This window comes from Microcaecilia unicolor, chromosome 4 (assembly GCF_901765095.1).
Source record: "Microcaecilia unicolor chromosome 4, aMicUni1.1, whole genome shotgun sequence".
NCBI classification, from domain to species: domain Eukaryota; kingdom Metazoa; phylum Chordata; class Amphibia; order Gymnophiona; family Siphonopidae; genus Microcaecilia; species Microcaecilia unicolor.
The window spans coordinates 293,407,642-293,420,416 of record NC_044034.1 but is presented as its reverse complement, the minus strand read 5'-3'; the positions used below and the strand labels follow the sequence as shown (position 1 = coordinate 293,420,416).

At 45.8% G+C, this 12,775-nt stretch overlaps 1 protein-coding gene across 2 annotated transcripts in view; it reads right to left on the bottom strand.

The window, feature by feature from the left end:
- SLC20A1 (solute carrier family 20 member 1) overlaps window positions 1-12,775 on the bottom strand; it is a 131,905-nt gene that overhangs the window by 94,958 nt on the left and 24,172 nt on the right. For both annotated transcript variants that reach the window (XM_030201711.1, XM_030201710.1), the window contains exon 2: window positions 854-1,439. In XM_030201711.1, coding sequence (XP_030057571.1) covers window positions 854-1,199 — 346 coding nt within the window. In that variant the 5' untranslated portion in view covers window positions 1,200-1,439. The remainder of the gene's footprint in view (window positions 1-853; window positions 1,440-12,775) is intronic.

Here is a 12,775-nt window from a genome sequence, read left to right as displayed (position 1 = left end):
CCCCACAAAATTTACATTGGCCACCTTTCACTTTAATGCCGCGCTGCGCGCAAAACCGACACCTCGCCGGCTTAGACATAATGGCCGCGAACACAATAAAAACAAACAGTTGCTTTGTGTTCTGACAAACTAATAGGCAAAACCGCCCTTGAAGACGTTTTATCTCTGCACTGCCACAAGAACGGCCAAAATAGCTGCCTTTTAAAAACATTTATTTTTTTAAACCTCGTTGCTGATGCCTAAACGCCTCAAGGGTACAGAACGAGGTCTGTAGCAGAGGTCAAGCAGTCCTCCAGAAGAGCACAGGGGGAGGGACCCGGCCACCTGGGTGTGACACCCCACAGGGAATAAGAAGCCCCTTAGGACTTACACCCTGTAATAGAGATCCAAGTGTGGGTTCTCTAACATTTACAACCCAACCTAGAAACCCCAAACGGGCCTACCAGACCGAGTACACTGCACATGCTGCACACATCTACCCTCTGCTGAGACTGAGAAAATACTGGTTAGTAGAAGGTCTGCACAGGCTACTTGTATAAGAAGTTTTAGTGTTCTCAGTCTCCCTCTGCTGGTAGGAGTGCATAACCCAGCGTCTTGAACGGTCTGGAGAATTGCTGAGGAAGTAAACATTATAAAGAGGGGAAGGACAAGGAAAACAAATAGGTCTTCAGGGCTCATTTAAAAGTCAGGAAAGGTTGATTGTGGATGTCAAGGAGGTTGTTCCAAAGTTTGGGACCCAGGTAATTGAAACCAGTCTCACGGGTGGTAGTTAGACAAATCTGTGAAGGGGAGGGAAGGATATAACAAATCTGTGAAGGGGAGAGAAGGATATAACGATGAGAATATTACTCACCAAACATGGCACTAATGGATCCTGCCATTAACAGCGCTTGGGATGAGTTATACATGTCCACGTCAATCAAACCTTTCCGAATGGTCTCACTCACTTTGGCCCCCAGCAGAACAGAGCCCACAGTTTCAAAAATAGTTGCCAGGATACACGCTTGCCGCAGCGTCACTACACCAGATCCCACTGCTGTTCCAAAGGAGTTTGCTACATCATTGGCACCAACAGAAAATGCCAGGACAAATGCAATGATGAACCCAACTATAAGCATCCAATAATCTACCATGGGACCAGAGCCCTGACTGCTGACTGTACTCATTAAACTCAAACTCAAAGCTGTAGTTGATTCCATTTTTTTTAAGTGATTTGAAGCTTTAAAAAAAAACCTGATATGTAAACAATGAGGTATGAAAATAGTATTGAATAAATTATTAAAATAAATACTGTAAACTATGTTATGTAGTAAGATTCTCAGTTATTGCTATCCACTACGTATAAGATTATGTTTTCTAAAGTTCCTTTGGCTTTGGAGAATCAAACAAGTTGAACTAAATCCCATTGTGTAGAACATATAGCACCCAAGTTCTTCATCCTGTAAAGAAAAAAAAAAATACAATTTAGAGAGAACAGAAGAAAGAAGCAGACTAGTGCATTTATTTTAAAAATGTATATTCCACTATCGCAAATGTTCTAGGTGGATAACAATGTCACATACATAAGTAAAACAAATACAAGACAAACAGCAGCTAAATAAAATAAAAACTTACTTAAATAACTCAGCAATTATTAGACCTTAATATTTTTCTCATTTAACATATTAGCCTCTTGTTACTACATAGACTTATTCCAACCCTTCATATGCTTGTAAAAATAAAAACCAAATTCTTCTGAACTCTCTCACATGTGTTGGGACTTCCTGCAGAAATTTATTAGCTAATGTCAATGCCCGTGCTGGTTCATAAATATGATGCTTAGCAGCAACAATTGCAGATACTTGACCAGTTAGTACTTTAAAAACCATGCAAAGGGTTTTAAACCTTATTCTGCACTCAATAGGAAGCCAGTGGAATTCCTTTAATATAGGAGAGATATGTACATAATGGTTACAACCCATCAACACCCTGGTGACCGAATTTTGCACCACTTATTTTATATCTGTTACATTTGTACCCCGTGCTTTCCCACTCATGGCAGGCTCAATGCGGCTTACATGGGGCAATGGAGGGTTAAGTGACTTGCCCATAGTCACAAGGAGCTGCCTGTGCCTGAAGTGGGAATCGAACTCAGTTGCTCAGTTCCCCAGGACCAAAGTCCACCACCCTAACCACTAGGCCACTCCTCCACTCCTTAGGGATTCAAAGAAACCCACTCAGCACTCTTCACCAATAAACCAACATATTCTAAATGTTACTACACCAACTAGAAGATCTTTATATTTACATAAATTTTTCTATCTGTACTTAAAATGCATGTCTACTGGTTAAGTAACCATTAAAAATGCGGTTTACAATTTACATTATGGTTAAATGTGCTCATACTTCTACACCAAAAAATAATTCTGCACACAAAGTTTGCAAATTCTGCTCACAAAACTTTCAAATTATTTTGCAGCCCTCTTCCATCCACAAATTTTTTTTTAAAATAGCTGCTCCCTTCCAATACCCCCGCACTCACCTGAGGTAGGATGAGTAGGAGTTGCAGTGGGAGTACCTCTCAGGGCAGGAAAGAACCCCACTCTTTCCTGTCCCGCTGCCGCCGTTCTCTTGCTGGTGCTGTGCTTTTTCAAAATGGTCACCGAGACTTCAAGCAGTAGTCTCACAAGATTGCACTTGAAGTCTAGGTGGTAATTATGAAACAGCACGGCACCAGCAAGAGAGAGGCGGCAGCAGCATTGGTGGCCATTTTGAAAAAGCACAGCAGCAGCAAAAGAGCAGCAGCGGGGCAGGAAAGAACCAAAGAAGCCATTAGCCCACCAGGGAACGCACAGATAGGCTAGGCAGCAGCAGGCGGACAGTCGGGCATGCTTGGGTCTGTCCTTTACCACAGCCCTGCAGATTCTGTGGGGAAATGTTGAATTCTGCACAAATTCTGCACTCCGCAGTCAAGCAAAATTTTGGCAGGAGTAAACTCAGCTTAAGTACTCCAAAAACAAAGCTATGTAAAAATGAAAGCAAATTATTTTATGCAAAATCACAGACATTACCATGGCAGTTAAAGTGTTAAATTTACCTCTGGCACACCAAAATCACTAACCAAGTTGGAATGCTTACACTTAAGTCAACAGGTAGGGCTTGCAATCAACCTGTACCATGAAAGAGAGCTACACGGGGACAGAAATTTCACTATGCCTAATGGAATCTAACCTTTACCCACCCATACCCACTAAGACCCTTTCCATCTCCACATTAAATTTCCTCTATCCCCACCCATACCCGAAGGAGTTGATGCTATTTATTTACTTACAGCTATCTTTCTCCTCCCAACCCCAACAGCCTCCCGTGGCTTTTTTTTTTTTTTTTTTTTACAATATCACTATTCAACAATTAGTGTTCTAAACCTCAGTCTGGTGTTCCGGCTTCCTTACTGGGCATTCCAAACCTCATTCTGGTGCTCCAGTTGTTACTCTCCATACATGCAAAGCCTCATTCTGGTGTTCCAATTGCCTCTCTCGGTGCATTCCAAGCTTCATTCTGGAGTCACCATAGATTCTGACTACACTCCCACGGGAATCCCATGGCAACTTCTTCCATGCCCGCAGAAATCCCGTGGAACTTCTTCCACACCTGCGGGTTCTGTCATTCCCATGCAGCACTCTACCCTGAACTAGCAGATTATGTTCCACTAACTTGGCTTCTAGCCTTCAAACAGAGCAAAACACTTTAGTGTAAAAAGAAATATGGTCTTACCTGCTAATTCTCTTTCCTTTAGTCCCTCCGGCCCGGCCCCGCAAAGAACTTATGGTTATGCACGTCTACCAATATGTGGAGACTAAGAACTCAGATTTCCAAGAGAGCCAATAAGAGCTCTACTCAACCCCAATCAGCCTCAGTATTATCATAACTAAGCATGAGTAAGAGAAAAGAAACAAAACGTGTACATCTGTGCCACCAGTGAACCACAAACAGCCAGAAATAAACAAGTGACAGAATGGGTCCTAAACAGTAAAGACTCATGGCTGTTGTTGCTTGAAGCAAGATATGTATATAAATACTATACAGCCTCCCCCCCTCCCCCCCCCTGTGAAAAGAACCATCAAATGTGCAACGAACAAAGCAGCTCCTGAAGATAAGCTTACAGAGAAATGGGAGGGAGCTGGGCCAGTCCAGAGGGTCTAAAGGAAAGCAAATTAACAGTTATGACCTAATTTCTCCTTCCTTCGCGTCCCTCCGGACCAGCCCAGCAAAAGCAAAGGACTGATAGGAAGTAACAGAGCAGTACCTTCAAGGGAGGGATCTAAGCAACCCCTCCATAAGAATTCTGCCACTAAAAACGGCATCTTGATGGGTCTGAACATCGAGCCGGTAATGTCATGAAAAGGAATGCAAAGACGACCAAGTCACCGCCTTACAAATCTCCAGAGGAGGGACCAGAGAGCATTCAGCCCACAAAGAGACTTTACCACTAATCAAATGCGCTCTCACTCCCTGAGCGACTTTACTGGAAATGATAGCCTTAGAGGCCGCCAATCCATTGTGACAGCCACTGACAAGGACAGACGGTCTGAGTGCCAAAACTCCTTTGTGCGAATCAAATATTGCTCGAGCACCCTCTTAATATCCAGCTTCTGTAGACGCTGTTCCTCTGAACCAGAAGAGGACTCCAAGATAGGCAAATGCACAGAGTGGTTCAAGTGAAAGACAGAACCTTAGGCAAGAAAGACGGTACCAGGTAATGCACTACACACTGTTGCATAACCATTAAAAAAAAAAAAAAAAGGGGAGGCTTACAAGACAAAGACTGCAATTCTGACACACACCGTGCTGAAGAAACAGCGACCAAAAATACCGCCTTCAGAATAAGGTCTTTGAGGGAACACTACACCAAAAGTTCAAAGGGAGGACGAACAAGGGTTGAGGCCCAAATTGAGATCCCCAACCAGGAAACAGATCATAACACAAGATCAAAGAAGCACGACCCCCGCGGAGAAAATGTACAAGATCCAGATGACTCGCCAGAGACATTTTTTTAAATAGGAAAACAGGTCGAGGCAATCTGGACCTCAAGGAATGCAAGGGCCAAGTCTTTCTCAATACTGTCTTGCAAAAAATCCAGAATCTGAGGGACTGAAGAATATAAGGCCCCTACTTCATGATCCAAACACCAGGCCTCAAAAATCCTCCAAGTCCTAATATAAGCCAGCAAAGTAGGCAGATGAGAGCGAACCATCGTGCCAATCAGCTTCTGTCTCCGACCCTCTCAAGATCCATGCTATAAGACAAACTGAGCCAGATCTGAAAGAGCAACCAGGCCCTGAGTCAGGAGACGGTCTGAACATGGGAGTTTCAACGGCTGTCCTACCACAAACACATCAGAGCAGCATACCACGGCCTCCGAGGGCAATCCAGAGCTACCGGCTTCTGTGCGCTTCAATTCTCTAAATGACTCGTCCGATCAGCAGCCACGTCGGAAAGAAGACCTGATGGCCAAGGCTGAAGAACAGCATTGATACCCTCTGCGGTCTGATCTTTTCTGCGACTGAAAACCTGCATTCACATTGACTTGCACTGCCATAAGCTCGGAGCCCCCCAGCGGCTAAAAATGCTGTCGTACACCTCACAACCAAGCGTCCATTCTCCCAGGTCCATCGTCTAACGACTGAGGAAGTCTGCATGACTATTCGACATCCTCACTACATGCACCACTGAAGGACCTGAAAGGATCCACCCAGCTCATAAGAAGAGTTGGCACCTGCTCCAACTGGCGACTCCTCATTTCCCCTTGTCGACTGAGGTAGGTCACTGCCGTCACACTGTCGGACAGAACTCTTACTGATTTTCCTTCAACGAGACTCAGAAAGCAGATAGTGCCAGACGGATCGCCCTGCGAGTTTCCTCTCGACCAGAGGTTCTGTGTCAACTGACCCTGACAGAGTGTTCCCCAGCCATGAAGACTGGCATTGGTGGTCACAACAGTTAAACTGAGGCATATCCCCTCTTCGCAAAGAGCAGGCACCACTACCACCATAACTTTGGTAAACGTCCAAGAGCCGTTGCCAAGCCAAAAGGGAAGAGCATGAAACTGATAATGATTGCCTAAAACTGCAAAACGAAGGAACCTCTGATGGATAGGAAGGTAAAATTAGGTCTTACCTGATAATTTTCTTTCCTTTAGCAACAGCAGATGAATCCAGTTTCTGATGGGTTGTGTCCATCTACCAGCAGGTGGAGATAGAGATAATAGAACTCTTAGGAGTAAAGCAGATGGCCAAACCCCTCTATCAGTTAGTATATGTCTTTCGAAAGCAGTAGAATTAGGTCAATCAACTCAATAACTAACGTAAAACCCATTCTCACTATAATAAAAGAGAACCAACTAGAAAACTAACTATGGAACCGAAGCTGCAACAATGTCTGCCAAAGCAGAGTTTCTCCTTTTTATATCTTTATTTTTCATATCTGACAATCTGCCTACCAAAGCCTACCCTAAGAAAGACAGGAAGCCGACATCCCCCGCGCCACGACCTGAGCCCTGAAACATGCATCTTTCGTGAAGGTGACATCCAAGCGAAAGTGTTTAACAAAAGTATGCTGAGATGCCCAAGTAGCAGCTCGACAAATTTCATCCACATGAAGATGAGCTCGTAGAGCCAAAAGGTGCTCTCGTCCTTGTGACAGATACGCTGACGCACTATAGAGGCTTTGGAGGCCGCCTCACCTTTCCACAGCCCCGAAAGGACAAAGAGGTGGTCCAATCGCCAAAATTCATTGGTGACCTGAAGGTAACGCAGAAGCACCCTTCGGACATCCAATAGCCGAAGGGATGCAAACTCCCCTGGAAAATCCTCTTTCCTAAACGATGGGAGAGAGTCTGATTGAGATGGAATTCTGAAACTACCTTGGAAGAAAGAAAGGAACCGTCCGAATAGAGACCCCTGAATCTGAAAACTGCAAAAAGGGACCTCTACAACACAAGGCCTGCAGTTCAGAAATGCGCCAAGCTGAGTATATCGCCACCAAAAAGACAGCCTTACGCTTAAGGTCCTTATTTGTTGCCTTTTGTAAAGGCTCAAGGGAGGTGCCTGCAATACACTGAGCACCAAGTTTAGCCGCCAAGAAGGACAAGGCCGCCGAAGAGGCAGACATAGATGAATGACTCCTCGTAAAAAACGAGCCACGTACAGGTGAGCTGCTAAGGAGAATCCGGCTACTCAACCTCGAAAGCAAGCTAGAGCTGCTATTTGTACTTGCAGAGAGTTATACACGAGACCCTTAGAAAGGCCTTCCTGGAGGAAATCCAGTATCACTGAAATGGAAGCCAGAAAGGGAGAACAGGACTTCTGCTCACACCACGAAGAAAAGATTTTCCATATCTGGGCATAAGCGTACGAAGTAGACCGTTTCCATGCTTGTAGAAGCGTGGTAAATCAAAGGTTCCGAAAACCCTTTATTTCTCAATCGGTTCCTTTCAATAGACAGGCCAGGCCGTAAGACCAAAGCGGGAGGGATTTTCCATATGAACAGGGCCCTGGCACAGTAGATCCGGAGTTACTGGAAGTCGCAGTAGAGCGTCGTGCAATAAGCGAACAAGGTCTGCGTACCACGGTCTTCAGGCCCAGTCTGGAGCCACCAGGACCACAAGCCCGTAATGACGACCAATGCGATGAAGAACTCTTCCTATCAGAGGCCAAGGAGGAAACACAGAGTAGACCCTGCTTTGGCCATGGCTGCAGTAAGGCATTGATTCCTGCAGACTTGGGCTGTCTTTTCTGGGAAAAGAATCTGGGCACCTTGGCATTCTGAACCGTGGCCATGAAGTCCATCACCGGAGTTCCCCAACGACGAGAAATCAATCAATGCCGCCGCCGAAAGTGTCCACTCCGCCGCATCCAACAGAGTTCAACTGAGAAAATCCGCCTGGACAGTGGACTGGCCCGCAATGTGAGCCGCTGAACATGAATCTCCGCCCACTCCATGAGATGAGATGCCTCTACCACTAGAGACACGCTGAGAGTCCCTTCTTGCCAACTGATATAAGCTACCGTCATCGAATTGTCCGACAACACCCAAACAAGTCTCCCTTGCAGGAGATCCTGAAAATTGGCCAAGGCATTCACCACCGCTCTCAACTCCAAATGATTTATGGACCAAGCCGCCTCGAGAGGGTTCCAAGTCCCCTGAGTCACTCTGTGTAGACAATGAGCTCCCCAACCTGCCAGACTGGCATCCGTCGTGACCACCACCCAATTCAGGGAGGCTAACGGCATTGCCCTTCCACAACGTGGTCGGGCAGATCCAACAAGACATGCTGCCCCTGGCCGCATCCGTCCAGGGTAGACGGTGTTCATAGTCCAGAGACGTTGAAGACCATCTGCTCAGAACAACTGCACAGGACGCATGTGAGCCCTCGCCCACGGCACCACTTCTAGGGTAGCCACCACAAACACCAGGACTTGGACATAGTCCCAAACCCGAGGGTGAGGCATCTGTAGCAAGACGTGCACCTGTGCCACCAGTTTTACGATTTTTTAACTTGCCATTCTTACAGGGTCAGGATTGATTGTGCTTAATTTTGTTTCTCTTTCTCTCTGCCAGCTGCGTACTCTCTCTCTCTCACCAATGGAGGACCGCTGTTTTGCTGCCGCACATGCATGGGTCAAGCTACTGATCACAGCTCAGCTTTGATTGGTCACAGAGCCTGTCTGGTGCCTAAAAGGGTGATCCTGATTTAGAAACAGAGCCTCACTGCTTGCTTCCCAATCAAGATAGGCCTTTTAGGAGCCAGACAGGCTCCGTGACCAGTCACAGCTCAGCTCGGTAGCTTGCCACAGAGTATGTAGGTTTCCTGGAACTTAACTTTGCTTAATTTCAACATATTTAAACAATACCCTGACGCTTAGCTGTGAACATTCCATCTGCCCCGCGGCACCCCTCTGAGTCTGCTATGGCGCAGTTTAGGAAACGCTGCTAACAGAGAATATTTATTTTAAAATGTGTTTGCTTAAGCTTTACAGTTCTAGCTGTACAAATTAGAATGTGAAGATCCAAAACAAAATAGAGTACTGACAGTTTTTTTGGGGGGGGGGGGGTTTTTAAGCTTTTCAAATTCCAAGAAGTCTTGAAGGCATAGAGAGACTAGGTATTCATTGCAATTAAGAATTCCATGAAGCAGAATTAAAAAGCTGCTTGTTCACTTGGCAACTGTATTCAGGTTTCTGCTTAGATTAACTACTTTGTATGACTTAATTTAGTACAGCTTAAAAAAAATGTAACCTTGGGCTTCAGGTTAGATAAAAAAAAAATTAAATTATCCAAGGACAAGCAGGCATGAAATTCTCACAAATGGGGGTGATGTCATCCAACAGAGCATGTGGATACTGCCAAAGTGTACTACCAATTTAAATCTTTGGGGCAGTGCCCCACCGTGCATGCATGCATACCTTCCTGCCTGACGTGTGAGCGTGGGACGGACAGTCTTTCATTTTCTGTGGAGCAGAGTTTGTATTTTTGATCTTTCCTCGGCACGTAAATTTTTTGTCTTTTTGGTGCCTTCCCTTTTTGGGTTAAATTTTTCATAACATCCTCTGAGGCCTGCTGTCTACCCTGGAACCATCTACCTTTCTTGAGTACGCGATACTCAAGCTCCCTCATTGAGCCTTTTGACCTTGCGTCTGCTGTTTTTTCCTCCATGTCACCAGTGTGCCAAGTGGCTTTAAAAAGTGTACTTGGTGCAATAGGACTATATTTCAGGTGAAGACCCCCATAACTGGTATGTTCAGTGCTTAGGTCCGGACCACTGAGATATTCACTGTAACCTCTGTCAGCATATGCAGAAGATGCCTATTAAAGTCTGCAGAATCTTTTTGGTTCAGCATCAACTTCGGCACCCACATCGAGCATGGCTAGAGATTCATGGAACCTGCATTGACATAAGACATCGAGTGCACCCATGCAGCATCAAGGTGATGTTGCATCAGATTTGATGCCACGTTCCATAGCGTCCCACAGATCAATCCAGAGACTTGTGGTTTATGCCCCTCTGCTAGCAGGTAGAGAGAGAGAACCTCTATATGGTCATGTGCAGCCACCTAACCTCTGTATTCTCTCTGTCTAGCAGGTGGATGGTGGTAACCATGCAGCTCTGGATTGCTTAGCTCCTGGCCTGGTTTCCGAGGTCCGGTAGAGCTTTTGAGGTTCAGGTGGCCCAGGCTTAGGGTCTAGGTGTACATCTGGTGGCTCCAGGTCCCTCCCTTTCTCTGCCCAGTCCCCTCCTGAGATTTGCTCCAGCTCTCTTGCCTGCCTCTTATTCAAAAAAAAAAAAAAAAAAAAAAGCATCATGTAACTTGCTCACATTAGTGCAGTGAGCTCATGCCAGCTTATATTCCCACCTGTGGTGGCATCTCACAGCCTGCTCACATTAGCACAGCAGGCTTATTCTGGTTTATAGTCCCGGTTGTGGTGTGAGGGGATCAAATTTGCCTCGAGTAGCAAATTCCCATTGGGGGGGGGGGGGGTGAGTATTTTTATAATGGCAGTGCCAGCGGGGTCTCATCAGTGCGGCTCCCGGTGTGGGAACCGGGGAATGGCATTGGGCATTTGTTCCTACTTTTCCCTTGGAGGCCCACTGACCTTTGCACCACTGGATGCCGCAGGACAGCCTGAAACCAGGGAGCATAGGTTCTCCCAGCCCATTCTGGTGGATGCAGTGGAGTTTCCTTTGGCCCCATTCTGGTGGATGCAGTGGAGTTTCCTTTGGCACGGCATGTGCGCCTTCAGGCGCCATCTTTTCTACCGCTCTGTGAGGTTGAGGTAATGGCACTCCGTGAAGAGTCCAGTTTGACTGCGATACTGGCGGTTGTGAGTGTTGGCCATTCTGAAGCTGTGGCTGGGGAGCAGGGATAGATTTTCTCCCTCCCCCCTCCTTTTTTTTTGTCCAGATTTAGTACCTTTGAGGCCTGAGGGACTCGCAGATCCTTTCCTGTCAGCAGCAATGGGGTCAGAGGTCCAGCGGGACAGTGAGACTGGTCTGTGGCTTCCCTAAGCTTAATGACTGAAGTTTGGCAGGTAATGATTATACTGTGAGTATATTGTTGAGGACAGTGAGCGCACCCTCTTGCAGTTGAGCACTAGGAATATTTCTGTCTTGATTTAGATTTGCTTGGTAACCTTCTCGTTGTTTATGGTGTGTATGCAACATAAAAGGGAGAAATGGATCAGGATTAGGGAAGGTCCTACTGTAGAGGTTTGTCACTCTTACCTTTCTCGGAGAGTGGCTCTCATATCCTCCCTGTCTCCTCGGCTCATAACCTTGGTGTCATCTTCGACTCCTCTCTCCTTCTCTGCTCATATTCAACAAAATCGCTAAAACCTGCCGCTTTTTTTATCTTCAACATTAGCAAAATTCACCCCTTCCTTCTGAACACGCCACCAAAACCCTTATTCACACCCTTGTTACTTCTCGCCTAGACTATTGCAATTTACTTCTCACTGGTCTTCCACCTCTCCAATCTGTCCAGAATTCAGCAGCTCGACTTATTTTCCGCCAGAATCGTTATGCCCACACTAGCCCACTCCTCAAGTCACTTCATTAGCTCCCTGTCCGCTTTCGTATACAGTTCAAACGCCTCTTGCTGACCTTTAAATGCATCCACTCTATGACCCCTCATTACCTCTCCTCTGTCATCTCTCCCTACATTCCTCCCCGTGAACTCCGCTCTCTGAACAAATCTCTCTTGTTGTCCCCCTTCTCCTCCACCGCTAACTCCAGACTTCGTTCCTTTTGTCTTGCGGCACCTTATGCCTGGAACTGTCTTGCCGAACCCACACGTGTAACTCCTTCTTTACCCGTTTTTAAACCTATGCTGAAAGCTCACCTTTTCACTACTGCCTTTGGCTCCTAACCGCTACTCATTTGCTCTCCTCCCCTCCCTGTTCCTCTCTACCCTATAATTCCCTTGCCTGTAATGTCTTGTCTGTTTTACCTAGATTATAAGCTCTTTGAGCAGCGACTGTCTATGTCAAGTGTTCAGCGCTGCGTGTGTCTGGTAGCGCTATATAAATGCTAGTAGTAGTAGAGTGGCAGTACAGATGCTGTTTAGCTTAAAGTCAGGCTTAGTGCTGTTGACTCCATGTTTCTGGGAGAAGTGTTACATTTTGAGTTAATTTCTGAGGCTAGTGCACTTCTCCCAGGTTTCTCTTGGGAGAAGTGCACTAGCCTCAGTGCTTCCAGAGCTATTGTTACAAATATGTAATTTATCCTTAAAATCGAGCGTGGTACCAGAAGATTGGAGGTTGGCCAATGTAATGCAGAGTTTTAAAAAAAGGTTCCAGAGGAGATCTGGGAAGTTATAGACCGGTGAGTCTGACGTTGGTGCTGGGCAAAATGGTAGAGACTATTAAGAACAAAATTACAGAGCATATTCAAAAGCATGGATTAATGAGACAAATGGAGGCATATTTTCAAAGCACTTAGCCTTCCAAAGTTCCATAGGTTTCTATGGAACATTGGAAGGCTAAGTGCTTTGAAAATGAGCCTAAAAGTCAACATGGATTTAGTGAAGGGAAATCTTGCCTCACCAATCTACTACATTTCTTTGAAGGGGTGCACAAACATGTGGATAAAGGTGAGCCGGAAGCAGGTTGATATTGTGTATCTGGATTTTCAGAAGGCATTTGACAAAGTACCTCATGAAAGACTCCAGAGGAAATTGGAGAGTCATGGGATAGGAGGTAGTGTTCTATTGTGGATTAAAAACTGGTTAAAAGATATAAA